Source organism: Pelodiscus sinensis, chromosome 26 (assembly GCF_052426305.1).
Source record: "Pelodiscus sinensis isolate ZL-2025 chromosome 26, ASM5242630v1, whole genome shotgun sequence".
Lineage (NCBI taxonomy): Eukaryota > Metazoa > Chordata > Testudines > Trionychidae > Pelodiscus > Pelodiscus sinensis.
The window spans coordinates 4,015,398-4,039,572 of record NC_143077.1 but is presented as its reverse complement, the minus strand read 5'-3'; the positions used below and the strand labels follow the sequence as shown (position 1 = coordinate 4,039,572).

Here is a 24,175-nt window from a genome sequence, read left to right as displayed (position 1 = left end):
AAAAGCCCAGGGTCCCTTCCCACATTACCAAGTCAGCATCTTGGCAGAGTCACAGCAAACTCAAGACAAACTCAACTCAAACCCCACCCATTCAACAGGGTCAGTAACTCCCTTCAGCAACTCCTGACAGATGGAAAACCCACCCAGGAGAGAGAGCCAAAGCAGCCTCCACTGCCTGTAGCAATGTCAGTTCCTTCCCCTGACAGATTCCAGGAGAAAGGCAGGATCCCATCCCTCTCAAATTAGAGACAACTTTGCACTTCCACAGTTCATCCCCCTTTCCCTGGGAACAGAATCCTTGTTCCTCCCCCGGAGTCAGTCCCACTATCCTCAGGGCTCTCCCAAAGTCAGGCAGCCCCCCAAACCAGTCCCACCCTTTCCAATGAGGAGGATCAGACCTGCTGCCCCTCTCCCCAGGCCAGCTTCCCCCCAGAGAAGGTGTGGGATCAGAACCCCCAGCCCTCCCACAGACCAGACTGCTCAGAAAAGGGGGGGGGGGGTCAGACCCATTGCCCCTTTCCCCATGCCAGAACCCCCCCAGAGAAGGGAAGAATCAGACCCACTGCCCCTTTCCCCAGGCCAGACCCAGCAGAAATAGGTGGATCAGACCCATTATCCCGCTCCCCTGGGCAGACCCCCCCAGAAAAGGGGGGGAATCAGACCCGTTGCCCCTCTCCCCAGGCCAGACCCCCCACAATTGGGGGGGATCAGACCCATTATCCCGCTCCCCTGGCCAGACTCCCCTCCAGAGAAGGGGGGATCAGACCCCCGCTCCCCACAGACCAGACCCTCAGAAAAGGGGGGGATCAGACCCGCTGCCCCTCTCCCCTGGCCGGACCCTCCCCAGAGAATGGGGGGATCAGACCTCCGCCCCCCACAGACCAGACCCCTCAGAAAGGGGGGGTCAGACCCATTATCCCGCTCCCCTGGCCAGACTCCCCCCCCCCCCCCGAGAAGGGAGGATCAGACGCCCCCGCCCCCACAGACCAGACCCCTCAGAAAGGGGGGGGTCAGACCCATTATCCCGCTCCCCTGGCCAGACTCTCCCCCCCCCCCCCCGAGAAGGGAGGATCAGACCCCCCCGCCCCCACAGACCAGACCCCTCAGAAAGGGGGGGGTCAGACCCATTATCCCGCTCCCCTGGCCAGACTCCCCCCCCCCCCGAGAAGGGAGGATCAGACCCCCGCCCCCACAGACCAGACCCCTCCGAAAGGGGGGCCGAGCGCTCACCCGCAGTCCGGGGCCGGGCACCAGCGGCAGTCGGGGTCGGCGGCCAGGCAGCGGCGCAGCATGAACTCCTCGTACTTGGCGACGAGGTGGGGCGCGTCGCGCAGCAGCAGGCGGATGTCGGCCGGGTTGAGGCGCTCGCTGCACTCGGGGCAGCAGATGTTGACGCGGGACTCGGTGATCTCGATGCGCAGGTACTGGCGCAGGCAGGCGCGGCACGAGCGGTGCGGGCAGGAGAGCAGGCGCGGCGCGTTGTCCGCCGGCTGCCGCACCAGGCACAGCGGGCACTCCAGCTCCGCCGCCTCCTCCTCGGCCGGCGGGGCGGCGGGGGGGGCCGGCGGCGGCGGCGGGGCCGGGGCGGGCGGCGGCGGCTCGGCCTTGGCCCGGCGGCGGCCCCTCACCCCGCCCGAGGCCGAGGCGGCGGCGGCCGAGAAGACGCTCTGGAAGGAGAGGCGGCGGCGGCGGCCGGGCTTCGGGCACTTGGGGGCGGCCGCGTGGATGGACGAGGAGCGGGGGGACTCGGCGTCCTTCTCGGAGCCCATGGCGCCGCCGGCCCCGCGCGCTGCCTGAGGAGACAAACGGCTTCCCCTCAGGAGGGGAGCGGCCGCGGGCGCCTCTCCCCTCAGCACCCGCCCCGCGCCCAGCGCGCAGGCGCGAGGGGGCGGGGCGCCAACCGCCCCGCGTTCGTCACGTGGGGGCGGCTCGCCCGCCGGAGCGGCCATTTTGGATGCGGGCACAGGGCCAGGGAAGTGGGCAAAGGCTGCGGCAGGCGGGAGAATCAGAACGCCAGGGCTCTGTCTACACTCGCGGCTTCTTGCGCGAGTAAAATGCAAATGAGGCTAAGCGTGGCATATCGCCCAGCCTCGTTTGCATACCTAATGAGCCACCATTTTTTTCAGATGAGGCTCTTGCGCCAGAAGGAGCGTCTACACGGCCCCTTCTTGCGCAATGCCGTTACGCGGATTATTTCCAGGAAGAACGGCATTGCCCAAGAGGGGTTTTCTTGTGCGAGAAGGGGCCGTGTAGACGCTCCTTCTGGCGCAAGAGCCTCTTCTGAAAAAAATTGTGGCTCATTAGGTATGCAAATGAGGCTCGGCGATATGCCATGCTTACCCCTCATTTGCATATTACTCGTGCAAGAAGCCTTGAGTGTAGACATAGCCTAGGACTGGAAAGGACCTCGAGAGGTCATCGAGTCCAGTCCCCTGTTCCCATGGCAGGACCAAATACTGTCTAGACCATCCCTGATAGACATTTATCTAACCTGCTCTTAAATATCTCCACAGATGTGGATTCCTCAACCTACCTGGGCAATTTATTCCAGTGTTTCACCACTTTTTCCTAATGTCCAACCTAAACCTCCCTCGCTGCAGTTTAAGCCCCTTGCTTCTTGTTCTATCCTCAGAGGCCAAGATGAACAATTTTTCTCCCTCCTCCTGATGACACCCTTTTAGCTACCTGAAAACTGCTCTCATGTCCCCCCTCAATCTTTTCTTTTCTAAACTAAACAAACCCAATTCTTTCAGCCTTCCTTCATAGCTCTTGTTTTCTAGACCTTTAATCATTCTTGTTGCTCTTCTCTGGACCCTCTCCAATTTCTCCACATCTTTCTTGAAATGTGGTGCCCAGAACTGGACACAATACTCCAATTGAGGCCTAACCAGCGCAGAGTAGAGCGGAAGAATGACTTCTTGTGTCTTGCTCACAACACTCCTGTTAATGCAGCCCAGAATCATGTTTGCTTTTTTTGCCACAGCATCACACTGCTGACTCATATTCAGCTTGTGGTCCACTATAACCCCTAGATCCTTTTCTGCCGTACTCCTTCCTAGACAGTCGCTTCCCATTCTGTATGTGTGAAACTGATTGTTCCTTCCTAAGTGGAGCACTTTGCATTTGTCTTTATTAAACTTCATCCTGTTTACCTCAGACCAGTTCTCCAATTTGTCCAGATCATTTTGAATTATGACCCTATCCTCCAGAGCAGTCGCAACCCCTCCCAGCTTGGTATCATCTGCAAACTTAATAAGTGTACTTTCTTTGCCAATATCTAAATCGTTGATGAAGATATTGAACAGAACCAGTCCCAAAATAGACCCCTGCGGAATCCCGCTTGTTATACCTTTCCAGCAGGATTGTGAACCATTAATAACTACTCTCTGAGTATGATTATCCAGCCAGTCATGCACCCACCTTATAGTAGCCCCATCTAAGTTGTATTTGCCTAGTTTATTGATAAGAATATCATGCGAGACCATATCAAACGCCTTACTAAAGTCTAGGTATACCACATCCACCGCTTCTCCCTTATCCACAAGACTCGTTATCCTATTAAAGAAAGCTATCAGATGGATCTGACATGATTTGTCCTTTACAAATCCATGCTGGCTGTTCCCTAACACCTTGCCACCTTCCAAGTGTTTACAGATTATTTCCTTAATTACTTGCTCCATTATTTTCCCTGGCACAGAAGTTAAACTAACTGGTCTGTAGTTTCCTGGGTTGTTCTTATTTCCTTTTTTATAAATGGGCACTATAGAAAAACAGCAAGGACTATACCAACCCCCAGGAGGGGGAGGCCTCAATGTATGTCACTGGGGTGTAACGGCAGGGGGCGGGCCCCACCGTTCTCTGGAGGGGCTTGGAAGTGGGGCGGCGTGGCCCCAAACTGGCAGAGGCTGCTCGCTGACAGCTATGATGTCATCATGCCATGACATCACTGTGTTACTGACTGACTGTGACACCTTGGTGCCACGCCACGACAACGTGCCAGCGCCAGGCACTGCCTCCGCAGGCTGCAGTTCCATGTCACGGGCCACATTGGGACGGAGTGCCACAACATGCCAGCGTGCCACTAACACCTCGTGCCCGGTGGCACCTTTGTGCCGTGTCATAGTCACATGTCAGTTTGAGGCGATGTGCCATGAAACCTTCCCACCACACGACGCCCGATGATCTCTCTGCTTTACATCCGATCATCACCATTCTTGGCCACACCTTAGAGCCACATGTCAAGACGCTGCCAGCTGATATGCTGTTGCCCCCCACATATTAAGCAATTGCACACCTTCTCTCCGGGGTGTTTTGGTGCCATCTAATCAAAGCTTGGGGGCTGTTAAAAATGATGATAAGACCAGCGTCTAACACAACAAAACAATGCCATTTACAAGCAAGATGATCCCCAAAATGGCAAGACCTCCCTAGCAGGAATTTGAGGGCTATTCCAAGCATGCATAAAATTAAGTATATCACTGCCATCCTTGTTTTAAACAACTGCTGGGATCAATGTGAGATATTGTACACTGACCCCTATAATTCTGAAGGGCGCATTCTTTATTAGAGATAAGCACGTCTGTGGGATGTGCTGAAACACTCCTTGGACCATTGTTTCTTTTACATAGTTCTTAGAAAGAATAATGAAGGGATTTATTCACCCTGTAACTCTTCTCCGAGGCGAAATGTAGCCTGCCGTCTCTATCACTCCAGCACAGAACTGACAGATAGATAAAAGAAGACTTTATATTGCAACTCATATTCTTATCACATCGACGTGGAAGGTGCAGCACTACCATTTACTTTTGAGTATGGGCGTATGTTTCCTACCCTGGGGCTCTGCCAACATTGTCTCCCATTAAAAGGCAGGTCAACCAGCAGGAAAGACATTGCCTCTTATTATACTGGGGAACTGGAGCAGAAAAATCTGACATGTCTATGAAGTGCACATCAAAACAGCATGGAAAAGTTTGGTATTTCCCAATTGACTTTCAGATTGTAACCAGACTGACTACAATAATTATCCATCTGATGGGAAGAGTAGAGCTTCGTCAATACCTTCTAGACAACAATCATACTGTAAGTATCTTCTAAATAGCTGTGCTAAATTTGCATATTTAGACATTTATTTCTCTGGATATAGGCCTCATTTGCTCCTCCCTGGATAAGCAGCAAGGCTTTGTGAGACAAACCTGGGTATGGCGGGGTGAAGCAACCGCGCTCTTACCCGGAGCCGGAGGAGGCTCGGGAGTCAAGGCTGGCCAGCACCCGCCATAGTCAGGAAGCAGTGGGGCTGGATTTAGAAGCCCAGGTCGGGGAAGAGGGAGGGGCTGTGCGGGGAAGAGACTCGGACGGCGGAGGTAGGAAGTGGCCCAGGGCAGGGTCGCGAAGCCCATATGCAAACGAGTTTAGGGGCATCACCTCCGTTTGCTAGGTTAGGGAGTCATCCTCCCTACCTTAGGGCCATGGGCCGGGACTCAGGAGAGTGGGTGGGCCTGGGTCCCCCTACTCCGCTGTTGGAGGTCGGATATTGACGCCCAGGCCAGTGCGATTGTCCACTGGGTGTAACTGTCAAGCGAGACCAGATGGGAACATACTCTGTGGTGGGTTATAAAGGTAACAGACATCACAGTAAAATGGGTGGTTGAGTGAGATACGAGCCAGAACGTCTTACACTGGGGCTGGAACTGAGAGCCCCGAATTCAAATCCTGGGTTTGACTTCCATATATCCCTCTGCACTTCTTTTCCTTAATAGCCTGCCTTGAGGATCTCAGTTATCTGTCATCCCGGTTGGCTGCTGCAGAGCTGCCATTGCTCACCAGCCATACGGCCAGTATTTTGAATTAGCTTCACTCTGGCCTCTCTGCCATAAAGACCAAACCCATGACTTTCACCTATTCACATGGCTTGTATTAAACTCAGAAGTGGCTAAGGGAATTCAATTACTATGTGGGAACACAAATCCTTGTATTAAGATGGCAACCTAGCATGAAAGCCAAAGACATCTCGTCTATAAGTAGGAAGTTGAGTGTGAAGGATATCTGCTAACATAACTAAGAAAGGGTCAGAGTCAGGCAACCTGCCTTTTACCAGGCTTCTGCACAACAACAACAATAATATTTATTCCCATTTTATAGATGTGGGGACTGAGGTACAAGGAAAGCAAGTTACCTGCCTTAGGACAATCAATGAGTTAGTAGAAGAGCCATCACAAAAAGCAGGGGAAGGAATCAATAAACAGAAGGGATAAAAATCATCTCTCTTTGGAGCAAAAACCAACCTTTAGCTGAAAGACACCAGGAAGAAACTTCTAAGTGTAGGTCACTGCATGATTGCTCTTTTCAAGCTTTCCTGTGCAGCAACTGGTCCAGACTGCTGAGGGAGGCAGTATATTGGACAAAATGGATCACAGGTCTGATTAGCTATACTATAGCAATGTCTACAGTCCTGAATACATATAAAATTGTACCACTATAATTATAGCAGCGTAGTTAAACCAGTACAACCCCTAGTCTAAATCCAGTTATATTGGTACAAGAAGATTTGCCCGACATTGCGCGGGTCCTTCACTCAAATAAGTTTTGTTTATTGAAATCATTGTTCTGGGGCGGGGCTGGGGAGGAGGGGCTCAGGATGCAGACTGCCCTGGGGAGAGAGGACTACTCAGCCCCCCCCTCACTGCAGCAGCTTGGGGCCAGGTGAGAAGCATCTGTCGATGGCTGCTGCAGCAGGCAAAGCCGGGGCAGGGGTGCATGTCCCCCAGCTGCGGAACAGACAGACAGACACACAAACAACAAACTCTCTGAAATATATAGTAGATAGCTGTTGCTTTCTCCTTCCTCTGTCCCCTGCTGCCCCAATGGGGTTATAGGTGTCCCAGTCCCCATCTCTGGCCCCTGCTGCCCCCAGTGGCCATTCTACAGTATACCGTCTCTCCTACCAGACCCCCTTTCCATCTGATGAGAAACAATCACATTCCAGGCACATCCCATTGTCCTGGCACAACCAAGCCCTTACCTATCTTTAAGTTATGATAAGAGGAAGCTGCATACCAAATTTGTTGGTCCTAGCTCTTACTGTTTAAGAGGAAAAAACTGAAAAAACAACAAATGGTCCTGCAGCACCTTAGAGACTAACAAAAAATGTAGATGGTATCATGAGCTTTCGTGGACATAACCCACTTCATCCGAAAAAGTGGGTTGTGCCCACGAAAGCTCATGACACCATCTACATTTTTTGTTAGTCTCTAAGGTGCTGCAGGACCATTTGTTGTTTTTTCAGTTTTTTCAGTTACAGACACACATGACTACCCCTCTGAAACTGCTTAAGAGGAGTTCTGGAACAAACGGATTCACAGACGGCTGGACAGACAGACAGATGCATGTTTCTAAAATAGATGGTAAAATAAACATGCCTTATACCAGTATAGCTACTCTCATTTGGGAAGGGAGATAAGTTAAGACAGTAGAGCTGAGTCCACATTCATTGTGGCACTGATTTAAACTATTTTAGTAGGAAAAAATCACACTCCCAACTGAAATAGTTTAAGCAATACAAGAATTGTTGTAAGCCAGGGCTCAGATCCTAATGGGATACTGAGCTCCCGCTCTCTTCTACAACTCAGTCATGTTCCCTTCCTTCGTACAAGCTATATACTGTACCTGGAACATAGACAATTTCATCCCTGTTACTGAAAATTACAATGAGACAGGCCTGATATCCCTGTGCTAATACAGGCACAAAGAGAATCAATGTGAAACACATCAGCTGGCCACCCACTGACTTGGCAGAAATGGCTCTTTATTCCATATGCCAGAAGCCATGACACAAACAGAAAGGAGAGAAGCCAGGGTGGATTTGAGCAGATTTTCAAGGGGATCCTTTCATGTATTTTTAGTTGGTTGGCCATGTTCCTCTCCCCCTCCACCCTTAAAATCCCTCAGAATCTTTGCCCACCTTTATAGTCCAGAAGGGATTCAGCTATTTCCTAATTCTCACCAATACTAGGGACTTTTGATGCCCCGGAGCCTGCCATGGTCCAGATATGCCATCTATTTGAAACTAAAAGACTAAGACAGGGTCAGAGTCATGTACCCTACTTTTTACCAGATTTCTGTATAAGAAATAATAATTAATCTGCTATCTATTTGAGAGAGTTTGTGCATCTTTCTGTGTGTCCATTATTCCGTTGGTGAATCTGTTTGTTCAAGAATTCCCCCTGAATGGTAAGAGTTAGGACTACCAAATTGGGAAGGCAGATTCCTTGTATCATAATTTAAAGCGAAGTCAGGGTTTGGTTGTGCCAGGAAATGGGATGTGCGTGGAATGTGATTGTTTCTCATCAAGTGGAAAGGGGGGAGGGTGATAGCAAGAACAGTTATATTGTAGAAAAAACACAGGGGGCCAGCAAGCAGGGGGGAATGACAGTTATACTGCCAAATGACCACAGGGGGCAAAAAACGCCCCAGACCTAGGAACCAACTGGCAGGTAGGCTACACAGCCTCTGCTTCCCCAGGCTGGCCCTAGGAAGCAGCTGGCAAGTCAGTTGCACGGCCCCCTGCCCTCACCCCAGTCCTGTTTCCTGCAGCCCCAAATCCTCAGCCCAGGCCCTGAACCCCACTCACCCGCAACCCTGACTCCTGCACACTTCCAGCCTCCTGCCCTGAGCCCCCCACATCCCCAAGCCCTTGCCCTGACCCCTGCATCCCCACACTCCCAGCCTCCTGCCCTGAAGGACCCAAGCAATGCCAGGGTCAATCTAGTATTGAATAAATCAGCATTTCCAGAGCAATAGAGCTGTTTCTTTGTGGAGAATTTCCTCAGCCTTTAGGAGTTCATAGACTCCCCTTCGGCATATTCCTGACCCAGGAACAGTTTAGACCCAACGGTTTGTTTTTATTCAAACGGAAAATAATCCTTGTTGGGAAGGAGTAAACAAGGAAGTTTGCTGTTAAAGGAGGGAGCTAAGGGGAAAGTCTCCTGGATCTGCAGATCAGCTTATCTGCACCTAGGAAGTTCTGTACAAGAAATCACATGGCTTTCTTGGGAGTGGCCTCCAGTTGTGGCTGTTTGATATAGAAAAGAAAATTAGGGAGATTTTAAAAGCCTCAGTGACACAGACAGCCAAACCCATACGAGAGGGTCAAATTCTGCTCTCAGTTACACTGGCATAAAACTGGAGTGACGACTGACTTCAGATCGTCCGTCTCTTCTCTGCTTACATGGACGTAGATTCTCGTAGCTGCCTTAAAATGAGACCTCTCCCATGGAGCCATAAACCAGCAACACCCTGCAGTGCTGTTGTACTGACCCCTTTGCCGTGGTACCATCCTCCACGGGGCTGCGCAGCGTGTGGGTCTCTCTCTCTATTACTGTACAGCACCGCACACAAGTCAGCGACGTGGGGGGGGAAACGCGGTAGGTCTGACACGTCCCTTCTTCCACCCACCATGTTGTTTTCCTGGGTTCCGATGAACTCACACCCAACGGAGCGATTTGTCAGAGTCACAAGGCTGCAGGGAGGAAAGCCTGTGAAAAATCCCCCTTTGTAAGACAGAGAGTGAAAGCAGAGCCAGCCTGCCAGGAAATGTGCAGCTCGCCGGGTTAGGCTGCACTGGGGGGTTGCAAAACTCCCCTATCGCGGTGGGGCCGGTGCTGCCGAGGGAGCCGGGAATGCCAAGGACACCTTCCCACCAAGCCGGAATAGTCGTAGCGGGGCCTTGTCAGACTGCCCCGCCAGTTTGGCTTTGTGGCATGGCGAGTAGAAACTCCGGACCCCGCCCCCCCTCCCTGCCTAGCCACAGAGTGCATGGCTGGCCTGAGTGGCAGGATGGACAAAAAAAGTCATTAGGGCTGAAACCTGCGCTTGGCTCCAATGGTGTGTCATGAGCAGCACTCCTTTCCTGTAGGCTAGCGTGCGCCCTCGGGGTTCCGCCCTCCTCCCCCGCCCCGGGGCTGGGACAGCTACCAGACGGTCACAGCCCGTGTCCCCGTGTGGAAGAAGTTCTGGGGAAAATCCTTGCTTATTCATGAAGGGACCACAGAGACTAACTAGGATCTCGATGCTGGGTCTGCTGCCGGCTTCCAGCCTGCACCGGGGCAGCCCCTCCGCCCACAGCAGCCACAGTAAGGCGACGTCTATACTGCTTCCTTCTTGTGTAAAAGCTCATGTAAATGAAGCGTGGATTAGCATATTGCCGTGCTTCATTTGCATAATTAATTAGGGGCCGTTTTTGCGCAAGAGGCTTTTTAGACGGCTCCTTTTTGCACAAAAAAACCCTCTTGAGAAATGGCTCTTGCGCAAAAAGGAGCTGTCTACACAGCTCCTTTTTGTGCAAAAGCCTCTTGCACAAAAACGGCCCCTAGTTGATTATGCAAATGAAGCGCAGCAATATGCTAATCCGTGCTTCATTTGCATAATCTTTTGCACAAGAAGGAAGCAGTATAGACATAGCCTAAGAGCAATGCTTACTGGGGAACTAGTTTCCCGTTCACACCCCTAGCACAAGGGTGGTTTAAAAGCTCGTAGGAGCACAGCACAGAATCTCGCCCAAAGTCCCTGTCCTAGAGAGTTACAATCTCTGCTGTCTTGAACAAGCCACTTCTCCTTTCTTTAAACAGGAATGATAAAACTGACCTCCGGGGGCGGTTAGGAAACGTCACTGTTTGTAAAGGGCTTGAGGAGCCTTAAGAGAAAAGTGCTTTGTAGGTACCAAGTACCAGTAGCAGTTATAAGAGTTGATGCACGATGGGGTCACAACCTTGTAAGTCCCCCAGGAAGAAACCCTGCATATAGATGACCGGCATACTGATCATTTCAGAGAGCGGGCTGACATCACAAGGCCATTGTCTTTTCCTGGACAAGGACAGGGAGAGAACTCTGTGTACCATTTCTATACGAATATGCTGTCTCTTCCAGTTGTTTCATGTCCAGCTTCCCTCCCATGGAACTTTTCCACATGAGCAGATGACTCTGTTGTATCCTCCTGCTATCTGTTCAACCAGGATTTACGTTCTTTTAAATGAGGAACAAAAGGTGGGATGCAGGCACCCTGGGATCAGCAATTCAAGGCTCCTCAAAATAGCCTTCCTTTGCCTTCCCTTGCAATTACACGCCCTCTCCTGCATAACGCGCACACAGCGCAGCGAGCTCTTCACGCCCCTAAAGAAGATGCTGTTGTCGTGCAGTCTCCTGGGAGACAGACACGCCACCGGGAGAAGGGCTGGGAAAGCAGTGTAATCAGTGTTTACAGATCAGGCCTGCAGACAGAACGCCAAACACTGCCTACCTTTTTGCTGATCCCAGAATTAGTGGTCATGCCAGGGGACATGCAGTGAGCCCCCTCAGCCTACCTGGAATGAACAGATCTTTCCTCGGCGTTAGATGGATGAGAAAAGAGTAGGGCAGACGTGCTGCAAAGTGTTGGGAGCAAGGGAGAATAATCTCAGGAGGGCAGAACGAGGGGGCGTTCCGAGTGCTGTCAGCAGCTGATCCAAAAAGTGGGAGGTGGAAGGGTTCTGGGTGGGAAGACCACGGATAAGAGGCAGACGTCTTGAGTTGCACAATTTCCTCCTGGGCTGCCTCCCCAAGATCTGAGCTAGCGAGGCAAGTCTGCCTGGGGGTGCCTAGGTGATCAGTGTAGACATGTTGAAAGGAAACTGGAACACAGATTCAGAGACAGCAATATTCTGTTCTGTCTGGCATGTACAGATAAGGAGCAGCAAGGGGCTGTTTAATAATTTGATATTTTACCTGTGTCTGTAAAAAAGGGTTTCCTTTGGGAACGAGAGCACAGGTTGTTCCGATTCCTGTCTATGTGTGGCTCATGCACTGTCTGGGTGGGGTGCAGTGTCCTGTCTAGCAGCAAGAACCACTTACGAAGAGAAGAGCGAGTCTGCTCTGTGGGCTTAACTGAGAGCCAGCTGATTTGTAGCTCAAGCAGTAGCGGCTCATGGACTAAGCTCTAGAGGGCCCAGGTTTGATTCTGCTTGCAGGTGACAGAGATCTGCCGGTGTTACATATATACCTGATGTACTGTAGAAATAGCATAGCCTTCCCGCTTGATTCTCCATTGCTTTGTGAGGGATTATTCCCATTATACGGGATTATAGGCAGAATGGTTTAACCCAATAGCAATCTACCCTTGGAAGCTAGTCTGATACAGATAATACAAAGGGAGCAGCGAGACAACCCTCTGACCTAAATCATTGCCTGGACAAAAGGATGGATTGGTGACAGCATGAATACATGCCGACTAATGACTTGAGCAAACCCCGCATGCCTGTTGCAGCTGGTTTTGGCTAAAACAGGCCTGCACAACATGCGGCCCAAGGGCTACATGCAGACCTCAGGGGCTCACTGTGTGGCCCGTGCCGACTACGGGCGGTGCAGCCTCATCCGATCGGCCGGGCAGAGGAGCGGAGCGCTGCCGGGGACGGGGGAAGCATGGTGATTCTCGCTGCCGGGCTGCCTGCATGCAGCTCCGGCACGAGGAGGCGGGGGGCGGGATGCCGGCAGACGCCAGGGATGCTGGCGTGATGTGGCATTGTGATGTGACGACCGCTGAATTAAAAAAGGCTCCAGCAGCCCTGCAACCTAGAAGGCAGAAGCCAGGTAGGGGCTGGGGGCAGGTCAGGAGAAAGGGGAAGGCACCAAGGGGCAGGGTGCAGGAGAGACAAAAGTGAGGGGGCCAAGTGGAGACTTGTGTGATGTTTTGTTTGTTTGTTTTGTGCTCTGCTCGGTATTTTTGGGAGAGCATCCCTACTCGTTGCCCGCAGCTGTTTTCTTTGGGTAATATGGCCCTCGCTGCTTTCCGAGTTACACAGGCCTGGGCTAAAAGCAGGTGGGGATGGCAAACCTCCTCTTAGCTCAAGATGAGGCCAAGCCACAGAGAAGGCAGGGAGGAGCCGGGCCATTGTTCAGCTCTTGTAGTGCGCGCTCCAAACCACCTGACGTCAGAAGCCTTGCATGTAGGCAAACTGCCTGGGGCCAATGCCTGAAAATACCAGGACCTGCTCAAGGAAGCCAGAAGAGGCCTCCTGGCTGATGTAATGCTGGGTTTCACAACAGGCTGCAATGCAATAGTGGAAGGAAAAGGGGGAAAACGTGCCACTGGGGATCGCAACAGAGACCCGGAGACAGAACAACAGGGCATGAGCTGCGACCAGCCCTCGGCTCCCATTAATACCCCAGGAGCTGAGAGCAGTCGGCACCTCGCAACCTCAGGCCCCACACAAGTAGGGGAGGCCAACCAAGAATCAACAGGTGTATAGCCTTAGAGGGCTTGCTGTGTCCACAAGGACCAGGGAGCACCAGGCGCCAGGACAAACACACGGATTGTCTTTACCCATGGGAGCACACCAAGGCGACGGCCTGATTTCCAGGAAAGGAGAGACGTGTGTCAGAGAGAACCCATTGAAAAGACCAAAGGGTTTTGCCTCGGCGCTCTGTCTCGCTCACAGAGAAGCCAAGCGCTGGAGAGTTCAAAGGACTCAGCAAGAGCCTGTCCCAGAACCCAAGGCAGTGCAGGAAACTGTGGGTCGGGCAGCTTGACTAGCAATATGCAGACAGCAGAGCGCTGTTTGCTTCTTCTGGGGGCGCAGGAACAGCGGAGCGGCTCTCTGCCTACGCTAGATCAGAACCGACGGGGGACAGGTTAGCTCCCAGCAAGACCCCAAGCTGAGAGTTCACAGCACCCTGACGACACAGATCAGGGCAGCTTTTATAGCCAATCTGATTCATTAAGGCTAACAAATACCAGCAGGGTCAGGAGTAGCCCTGAAATTCTGCCCTCATCCAACACCTTCCTTTCCATTCCTACTCTTCTGGAGATATGGCACCCCGAGGGTTAATCCTGCACTCCTCTAATCTAAGATGAATTAGCAAGCCCCATCTGTCCTTTTTCATTTGCTGATGCACGACCTATTTTGCTGGTTAGTGGAGCAGGCGTGGCTGCTCTGGATCTCTGTACTGCAGCGCTGTGTCTGGCTCTGCACAATCCAGCCCCTTGCAGTGAGCTGTGAGTGATCCAGCAGAACTGGGCAGGCTGACGGAAGGAGGCCTTGTGAGACTCACTACCAGGAACCCTGCGCGGGAAAGTCCCCAGCATGGCCCCTTCTGCAGAGTCATGTAGCTGCAGAAAGAGCTTTGACTCCCCCCTGCAACAGATTCCTCTCCACAAAGCAGCAGTTCACATCTGGAACGAGAGGGCACGGCAGACAGAGGCTTGCAAGAAACAGGAAGCAGGGAGGAACGCACAAGACACCCAACCCAAAGTGCTTCTACCCGCAAGCACCCTCGTCGCAAACAGCCAGAGGAAAGTGACTTCGAGGGTTTGACTCAAGGTGATATCTTCCCACGATGGAAAAGATTAATTCACATCCTCTGCAGTCTGAACGTAAACATCACTGCCTCGCATTAAAGAGAGCACAAGTGATGCCGATTAGAAACAAAAGCAAAACAGATGAGTCTGTTTTCACCCTCCCAAACCGAGTATAATCATAGAATCATAGAATACTAGGACGGGAAGAGACCTCAACAAGGAGACTTGTTATTTAATGGGGAAGACTCTCACTTTTGGTCACCTGCAGTGAGGAGTGTCCTTGCATAGAGGGGATTGGAACCTGACACTGTCTCTTCCAAGCCATCTGAGGGGAGGAAATCAAAGTTGAGGATAAAACCTCATCACAGTCCTATGACTGGCTTCCCAGAAATAGCACCCCTGAGAAACAGCCATTGAAGGGTTCCTGTGCAGCTCTGCCTCGGAAACATAAGAACGGTTAGACTCAGACCAAAGATCCATCTAACCCAGTGTCCTGTCTGCCGACAGTGGCCAATGCTAGGTGCCCCAGAGGGAATGAACAGAACAGGGAATCAAGCGATCCCTCTCCTGTTGCTCAAACAGGCTGGGGACACCATCCCTTCCCATCCTGGCTCACAGATGGATGGTTTTCAAAAGTCAGCAATACTTTGAAGAAATAAGAGCATTCACAGGAGCTTCATAACAAACAGAACATGCTTGTCATGGGCAGGGAAGCGTTGATAGAACTCGTCGACAGGGGAGAGAAGTTTTGCCATACGGATCAATCTCGTCTTCTGTTTTGCTTCAGACAGTAATCTATACCAGATGTTTTGGAGGAAAATGATCTCCTCTGCCCTTCAAATTAAACCCAGCCCATTGTGTGGTGCTGTCCATGCTGGAGGATGGGTGAAAGGCATTAGAGGATTCCTTCCTGATTGCTAAGGAATCAGCTCATGTCCTCTAATGTATAACTAAAGATGTTATTAAAGGTCATAAAATCACCTGGACCTTTTTCCAACACCCCCCCCCCCCACCATCCCCACCCTGTGGTGTTTGACTCAGCAAGCTGCTGCAGCACATTCCAAAGGTTAACACCTTCCCAGGTGCAATAGCATTTCCTCCTGAATTGATCTGCCACTCCTTTCATTCATAGAATTATAAATGACAATGCATCATAGAATTCAGCTTGGCTGGCTGAAATGTTCCCTGTGCCTTGACACAACGGGTGGGGGTGGGTTCCCCCCCAAGTGTGGTTATGGTCAGAAAAAGAATATGGTAAAAATGATGGAGTGACACTGCAGGACCTACGGAGGGCTCTGCTACCTAGAATGCTCTCCAGCTACTGCTGAGCTACTGCCGAGAGTTCAGCCTCGTATCTGAAAACTGAGCTGGAATTTTTCAGCTTCCAGCATCACTAACACCATAACTATTCTCATCCTGAAAGCGGAATAGAGAGTGGACGCGTATAAGTGACTGGTGCCAGGAGGGACAAGGGATGCGGGGAAGGCCACCCAGAGGAATGGGGGGAGGAGGGAAAGCAGGAAGGGGAGCCCCAGTTAGCAGTTAAAATTTTGGTGGGGAGGGAGAGGCGCAGTGCACCTTCCAAGTGCTACCATGAGTCACCTATGTGGATGAGGGTATCCAGAATTACATTTGCATTGACAGTTTTTTACTGATCAGGTAATATGCTCTGAATTGGTTCGTCCACCACCCCCAACCCACTCGCTGCCACCACCAAAGCCATAGGCAAACCAGCAAAAATACCACCAGCAGATGGGAGTTAGCTTTACTTTTCTTACATCCAACCCTGGATTTCAAGAGCCACCACCCCTAACAAACACTAACTTTTCCAGCTGTTTGAGGGATCCGAAGTTGTTTAGTTTAGCTAACATAGTCATTAAACTGGATTTCCCAGTCAAGAAAACTCTTCAAAAATATAACAATTTCACCATTCGGTCTTTGCATTGGAATATGGTTCTGATCCAGTCCAGCAAGTCCTAAGGTCCATGTATCACAGTATCTCCTCTTTGGCAGTGGCCAGCCCCAGATGCCTCAGAAGAGGCTATAAGAATCCCATAGCAGCAGAGATGGGGTAATCTGCTCCCTACATTTGGTCTCAAGGTGATCGCTAACTAGTAGAGATTGTCTTAAGCCCGGGAGCATGAGGTTTAATATCCCTTGTGAAATAGTTATAATCGTTTTGATAACTCTGGATAGTCTAAGTATCCATATTAGCGTTGGACCATTTTTTAATCTTGCTAAATTGTAGGCCTCCGTGACTTCCTGTGGCAATGAGTTCCGCAGTGTAAAACCATTCCTCCTCCTGCCTTCTTCTCTGAGCTCCTTCTGGTGTCTCATGGTATATAGTGCACATGCTTACTCCTGCTCTGTCCCTCTGACATTTGCTACAAGTTATAAGCTTCCCTACCTATGCCGCAATGATGATGTTCGCGCTCCTTCTGTTAGGGTGGCTGTGTCCTTGCATGCTTGGGGAAAGAAGGGCTGTACGTGGCAGCAAAGGCCCACAATATGGGTAAAAGCAGGGTCTGATTACAGGCTTGGGGCACAAAATCCTGCTGAGGGTTGACCAGCAAGGTCTCCTCCAGTATTTACGAACGGAACGTCTCTTTGCTTTGGGAAGCAAGTCGACTCAAGAATGTTGCTGGTCCAGAGCCAAGGAATAAACATCCTCTTTGCTGACCAGATCTGCAGACCTCTCTCATTAGCCATGTGACTAACGAAACGGGGGGGAAAATGAAACTCAGCAAGAGCAAAAGATGTCCCTAGAGACAGGCGCGTTTGGAGCTGTGACAGCAAGGGGAGAGGAAGGAGGAGAGAGGAAGGAGTGGCCGACGTGGCCATTTCTGGAAATGAGAGGGCAGCTTTTACTGAGAATCTGTCGGGGGAATGTTCCCATTTTCTTAACCAGCAACAGCTGTGAGAAAGGGAAAGAACAGCCTTCCTGGAACTGAAGAGGAACACCTCAAATCTGACTGGCAGAGGGAGGAGGAGGGCGGGGCAGGCCCCCCCAGTAAGGAAAATATATTTAATTTTCCAGGGGAATGAGCCAGTGTGAGCCAGGTGGAAAACGCATGGAGCTTTCCCCCGGGAAACTTGTCTCACCCCATCACGCCGTTACGGAGCAACTGATTTGGGGTCCCCACTGCATAGAGTGGAGTCCATTAGAATCCCTTGATAGCTGTCCCTGTGGGAAGCCAGCTGCCGTCTCCTATTCTGAGAGAGACGAGGCGTGGGGGAGGTAATACCTTTTATTGGATCAGCTTTTGTTAGTGAAGGAGACTGGCTTTCCGGCAGCACGGAGCTCCTCTTCAGAGCTCGCCCCCCCCGCTTCTCTCCTCTCCTGGGACCAACACGACTACAACAAGGCAAATAAACCTATGCTGTCAGCCCCTTGCACAGCTTAGTAGGTTGGGCGTGGGGGGAGGGGGGAGGCAGAGTTTTAGCATCCTCCTTAGCTCCTGGGCTGGCATGGAAAGATGAACAGGGTCGGCCCTGCGTTCCTGGCAACTCTGATTGTTTGCCTTGGAGAACAGAGCACAGCTTCCACGTTCAGCCATGGAGGCACAGTGAGAGATCAGGGCAGCCCTGAAGAAGGCGAAAGGGGGTGAGCCGTGGCCTGCTGGAGGATTGTGCTTCTTGGGGGAGGAAGAGCTTGAGGGGGAAACGGAAGGTTCAGCCTGAAGCTGTCATGACCCTCAATGTCTGGACTGTCTCTTAGGGGTGGGGTATTTTGGGAGGGGCCCAACTCAATCTGCTGGCTGAAAGCCCCCAAATAAACTGATATAGGGCAGGGCTCTCCTACCATCGTGCTGCATCTGCCACCCCTCCATAGGGCTATTTTACACATGGGAAACTGAGGCACAGAGAGATTCAGTGACTTGTCCAAGGTCACACAGGGCATCAGCATGTTACCTACAAGACCAGTCTCCCTAACGTCCCGTACGACACTCAACTTGGTGCCCCGACAGACACGCAACATCTCCCCTTTGCTCCCACGCCAAGACTCCCGTTACCCGCTTGTGACACTCTTAAGGCCTGTCTCCCCTTAAAATGCTACCGTGGCACAGCTGAGCCGCTGCACCCCTTCAGTGCAGACACTATCTGTGCCTACAGGAGGGTCTTCCCATTGGCACCGTTCATCTCCCTACCACAGAGACAGTACTTTAGTCAACAACAAAATACATCCATTGACCTACCTGAGTTAGGTCACCTTCACTACGCTGCTCAGGGGCATGGATTTTCCACACCCCTGATCGAGTTAAACTGACCTAATGTTCTAGAGTCCATGAGGCCTAAATACCCTCTTTCCTGCTTTGCTGTTTACCTCAATCACTGGGATGTGTTTCCCAGACCCACTGCTTAATCGCCCTAAGGAAATCTAGCTCCGATGGGACTGACTTATCTGCACCCACTGAATTCAATGGGTGAGTTACCATTGCATTCAGCAAGAGCAAGCCCCACCCCAGATTGGTCCCTTGCACACATTAGTCGTTCGTTCTGGCGCCTCTCTGAAGGCATGGCTGTTTGTTTGTGTCTTACTGGCAGTCAGGTGCCCCGAGTGGAATGGAGCAGTCAGGTGTGGTTAGATCAGATCTACCGAGATGTCGTCTCTCCCCGCTTCTGACTATGTTGCTGTTTCCATCCAGTGCGCTACACTGGTGCAGGGGTTGCCTTGAAAATAGCAAGAGCTGCTGGGTCCCATGGTGTGTCTGAGATCCGGCAGCTGAGCTGACTTGTAAGGCCGGTGGCAGGATCTCGGAGGACGCTCGGGGGTAACTGCTAGCAGATGCTGACTTTTGTTTAAAAGCAACCGCTGCACTTTATTGGTCTCTTCCACGTGTGGAGCTTCCCTGCTTGCTAGGCCCCAGTCACGGACGTTAGGAAGAAGTCTCACAGCATCCCTGGGGACTGCAGCAACGCCTGCTGAAATGTGCTGCTCTGGGTTGACTCTGGAGTCACTCAGAGTCACACAGTCCATACTTCCACTCCAGCGTTTCCAGCGGCCTTTGCCCCCTCTGGACAGGCTCCAGACTCACACAGAATGTTACCCAGCTGTCGTTCCAGAGGAAAGAGGGGTACCTCCAGATCCATCTAGGAAGGGGAACGCTTCACATGTGACCAGGACCAGAAACAGGGCATGGCAGCAGCTGGGAAGTCTGGCACTGAACACAGGACAGACTCCTATCCCCAGCCAAGAACACAGAGTGCGTCTTTACCATGTAGCAGGACAAAATCCCGAAGCCCCGCCAAACCTCAGTGTTTGTTCCTACATCTGGTGTGCAAGGGGCGGTCAGGAGAGCATGTCTGTCTGAGAGAGCTCAGGGGAAGGGAAAGCAGATTTCCCATGGCTCTCGTTGTGGAACCATGCAAGACACCACCGTGCCTAGAGACACGAATGCTGCAAAGAAAAGGAGATTTTTCATTTCAGTCGCCTGTCAAAAAGAACAGTCCTGCTGGCTACCTGCCACAAAGCTTTGCACACCCGTGCCAAGGCCCAGGCTTACCATGTTTGGTGCTTGGAGCTAGCAGAAGGTTTGTGCTGGGGACTCATTGCCATTTATTGATCAGAATGAACATTTATTTGTAATCAGGGAATGCAGTTGCTGTCTGCTTGTCTTCCCGGCTTGACCTCTGCTGTAGACTTGGAGAAAAGGCCCTGTTCTTGAAGGGAGATTTGTGTGCTGCTGGCATTAACAGACTCAAACGCCACTGCATTAATTGACTTGGACCCACTTGGTGAATTTAGCTCTATGACGCATTGCAAATCCCATGAATCTCGCCCCTTTCCCTCATTGTATTTCTAAGTGAACAGAATGAGGTGCGAAGTAAAGGCATAGGCCAGGTCCACACTAGACCTGGAAGATCGGGTTATGGTCCGCAACTCCAGCTATGTAAAATACGTAGCTGGAGTCGGCTTACCATAAGCCAAACTTGGCGCTGTCTTCACAGAGGGAGGCTGATGGGAGCAAATGGTCCTGTCAGTTTCCCTTACTCCTCGCAACTGCCAGGAGTACCAGCCCCAACCAGAGCCACCCTCAGCATTTGATTTAGCAGGTCTTAACTAGACCTGCTAAATTGAACACCAGAAGATCAATCTCTGGCACAGCACGTGGAGACTTGGCCTTAGTCTTTACAAGCTCAGGAATTGGCAAATCCTCTTTAAGAAGAACCAAGCAGTTTTGGTGGCAGTGCCAGCAGGAAGAGAGCTGGCTAAAAGAGTCGGGCAAAGCGGCCTTTGCTGCCCATTCACGACCTTTTATCCCCTCGTACTCAGCCCCAGATGAAATAAGTTAACAGCAGAAGAAGGAAAGGAGGGGAACAGAGCTTTTCAGAGTGGGACCAAGAGTTTCCAGGGTTCCCTAGGAAGTGGAGAGGGGATGGGGCCAAATTTATAACAAAAACAGCAGAGGACTTTTTAACCAGCATTCTTGTTACAATGCTGATAGCTCCTGGCTGTCTGCTCACATGCCCATTGGCATCTGGAAGCATGGATCTCTCTTCCCTTCAGCAAAGAAGGAACGCCCAGGTGATGTGTTATAAGGGGATCTGTGCTCATTCCAGCAGCACTGGGAACCAGAGGTGACTCCCTCTTTGCTGACTTTCCTTTCACATGCCTCTCTCTGGCACAGCTCTCTCCTGACGTTAGTTGCCAGGTAAAGAGGGAAAACAAATAAGTGTGACACATGCCTGTGACAGTGCCTGCTTGTGTCACTGTCAAATGACCTGAGAGAAAGGAATAGGACGGAAGGAAGGAATAAAAATCACGGCAACCAGCCTGCAGATTAGGAAGGAGTAAGGGTGCTTGACCTGCAGGGCTTAATTTGTAATGAAAGAGGTGCTGGAGCTCAATTTTTTTTTACTTCCACAACTGCTGCAGCAAGCCCGGAGGGGCTATGAACTGCCAAGCCAATACCCCTCTGGCGACAAGCCGCTGAGCTAGCTGCATTAAGCAGCCGCTCTTTGGATAACGAGACACCCTTTTAACAGACGTCTCAGGGGGGTTAGTCTGTAACTTTAAAAATGAGGAGTCCTGTGGCACCTTTGAGACTAACAGATATATCGGCTCAGGAGCTTCTGTGGGCCATTCTTCCACAGAGAGATTTCACCACCCGATTACAGAGAGAGACCGCCACACTGGAGTTCATGTGAATGTTTGACACTGTCTCCCTGGGCTTCAATAAAGATATTAACTGCTTAATGCACAACAAAGGCAATTTCCCCTGCCTTTGACATTTGCCTTTCACAGCAATAGCTATGAATGGGACTTATCCAACCCACTTAATTAGCTTCATTAATAAGGATCTACAATTGACAGATAAGTGTTTTTCCTGTCATATAGATCTTGGATTCTGTATTTGCACTCCAACTCATCTGATGAAGTGGGTCTTTCCCACCGCAGCTCATGATCCGTTACCTTTGTTAGTCTCTAAGGCTACGTCTATACTGCACAGTTATTGTGGAATAAGCTATTCCGGAAGAGTTATTCCAAAATAGCTTATTTCGAAATAGCATATCTACCTTAGGGAAGCCTGACTAATTTTGAGGCTTCTTTGCAGTGTAGACGTGCTATCTTGCTTTAGAGCCCCAGGAAGAATAACTTAGACTGGCCCTGGTGAGGGGCTATTTTGAAATCGCAGCAGTCGAGTGTCTACACCTGCCTTATTTCAAAATAGCTATTTCGGAATAGGCGTTATTCTTCATAGAACGAGGTTTACAGAAGTCGGAATAAGCCATCTGTTATTTTGAAATTATTTCAAAATGACACAATTGCTGTGTAGATACTCGCATAGTTATTTCGGAATAACAGCTCTTATTCTGAAATAACTTTGCTACGTAGACACGCCCTCAGGTGCTACAGGACTCCTCGTTCCTTTCAACAGAGACAGAGTCCCCGTTGCAACCTGCAACTCTGCAGACAGGGCCGTGGAACAGGCTGTAGAAGACTGTCTCTGTGCATGATCATGCCCTTTGATAACAGTGTGTTACTTTGCCAGTGCATCTGTTTTCTGTGTCTCAGACAGCCTGGGCTTCTTGCTTAGCTCTTATCTTCCAGAGCCAAGATCCACCACAAATCTCAGGCCTAGCCATTCATGCTGCAGAAGACAGCTTGGGCCATCTATGCCTTAAGAGCCATCTATGCTAGGAAATGTAACGTGGCTGCAGAACATGTTACCCCAGGAGAGACCTCCAAATGTATGAGCACCTGACTTGGTCTTGCCTGGGCACAAAGCACCCAACAGTCATCTGGTCGCATTGCCATCCGCTTTCTAGTGAAGAGAAGTCATAAGAAGGGCTGGTGAGAAGAATTCAGTCAGAGATAAGGGGGCATTAGCCTCTTTTCTGCCTGTTTAACTCCCTTTCTCCACTGGCTTTCGGACTGTGCTTGGAAGTCAAGTTGACGCAGGAGTCAGAAATCATTCTAGCCACGTGTTTTTAACGACCCTTTGGCCAGCTCGCGCCTCGGGAGCCCGAACTGCAGGAGAACAGGATTCAAAAGGCACCTGAGAAGTTTGGTTTCTACTTAGACGAGCCTGGTATTTCTGGCCTGTCTGCACTGAACAGTCCAGCGTTGGTGGATCCCCGTTTGGCTACCTAGCCAGGCCTCACCTGTACGTCAAGCACAAAAGCCAGCCCGGAGCTCCTGCCGCCTGTCACCACCACATCAAACACTGAAATCCAGCTGGGTGAGAGCACCAGCAAGAGGCCAGCTCCTAAAAGGCCAGCAAGGCCTATCAAGCTGGGGGCTTGGACCCAACACTAGCTAATGTAGTCATAGGCAGCGCTGTTCGTTAGCTGTTTACAAAATAATCTGCGCAGTAGCTCACTGTGAGCCTTCCCCCGGTGGCTCTGTATAGAGCCAGTGTCTCTTATGGAAATGAGGGTGAGGGGCAATTTCGCAGCTGAGCAAAAAGCCTTGTTACGAACCCGCCCACTCTCTCTCTCAGATGTTTCTAAGGTTCGTCTCTCCCAGTACCTGTTATACGACGCCGGCTGGCACATGTGTTGCTTTCAGGCCTGCAGCCTTTCAATAGAGTATTGTGCTGCCACCTACACAGGAAAGATTTTTAAACCATTTTAATGAGGCAAGCGTAAGCCGATGCCCCTAATTTTGCTGGCACACCTCCCTTCCTGCATTTTAAGTGGTGTATCCACGTTCTCACTGAGGCTTATGTTTTCCACTGTTTCCAATCCCTACTTTTTATTTTCTAAGTTGCAGGGGAGATTTTAGACATCAGCCTCCCTTGGCTGACAGCCTGCTTCAGTCACGGCTCCTACCCCGGCTGTCCTTTTCCCAATCACATCTACGCTGTCGACATTGAAGGACTGGCAGAAACAGACAGAGCTAGCTACATTTTATCATAGCTGCTTTGTTTCTTCGGCTGACAACACCCCCTCTACCCTTCCCCCGGCCTCTATGTCTCTAGCCTACCTGAAGGAACAAAATCGGCACTATGCTGTGCCCTGGAAATGGAACTGTAAAACCATCCGTAGCCCAGCCCGGAGGTTATAAACACATATCAAGCCAACAGACCTGGGTTGTTGGCAGGTGGGATTGAAATTTGGGATCCTGGGGCTAAAGCCATCAGCCTCTACTGCATGAGCTGAAAGCCAGCTGGCTCTTAGCTAAGGCTGTAGAGAATTCGTCACACTCCCTTTCTCAGCGGTCTCAGTGCCTCTGGGTTACACGCAGATGAAATTTGCCTCTGTGCAGCAGGCCAGTGTTAGGACCCACGTAAGTCCAATGGGACTTGGGAGGGAGGGGGGTGAATTTCACTATTTTTTCCACAGGAGTTGAACATGTAACCCAGAGGCACTAAACAAGGGCGAGTGAAGTCTGCTCTACAGCCTTAG

General features: G+C 51.0%; 2 protein-coding genes across 4 annotated transcripts in view; one reads left to right on the top strand and one right to left on the bottom strand.

Annotated features, from left to right (window-relative positions):
* Positions 1 to 24,175, bottom strand: part of RNF19B (ring finger protein 19B) — a 55,355-nt gene that overhangs the window by 17,418 nt on the left and 13,762 nt on the right. Inside the window, exons 2-5 of one of the 3 annotated variants that reach the window (XM_075908732.2) lie at positions 23,298 to 23,371; positions 6,282 to 6,376; positions 4,662 to 4,720; positions 1,231 to 1,793 (exon numbers count right to left, since the gene is read on the bottom strand). In XM_075908732.2, the coding sequence (XP_075764847.1) occupies positions 1,231 to 1,769 (539 nt within the window). In that variant the 5' untranslated portion in view covers positions 1,770 to 1,793; positions 4,662 to 4,720; positions 6,282 to 6,376; positions 23,298 to 23,371. Of the gene's footprint in view, positions 1 to 1,230; positions 1,794 to 4,661; positions 4,721 to 6,281; positions 6,377 to 9,916; positions 9,938 to 23,297; positions 23,372 to 23,973; positions 23,977 to 24,175 lie in introns of all 3 variants that reach the window. The other 2 variants (XM_089773481.1, XM_075908733.2) reach the window with 2 other exon arrangements.
* The window catches only part of AZIN2 (antizyme inhibitor 2), a 55,777-nt gene continuing 36,660 nt past the window's right edge, over positions 5,059 to 24,175 (top strand). The window contains exon 1 of the mRNA XM_075908504.2: positions 5,059 to 5,079. The gene's annotated coding sequence lies outside the window, so the exon portion shown is untranslated. The remainder of the gene's footprint in view (positions 5,080 to 24,175) is intronic.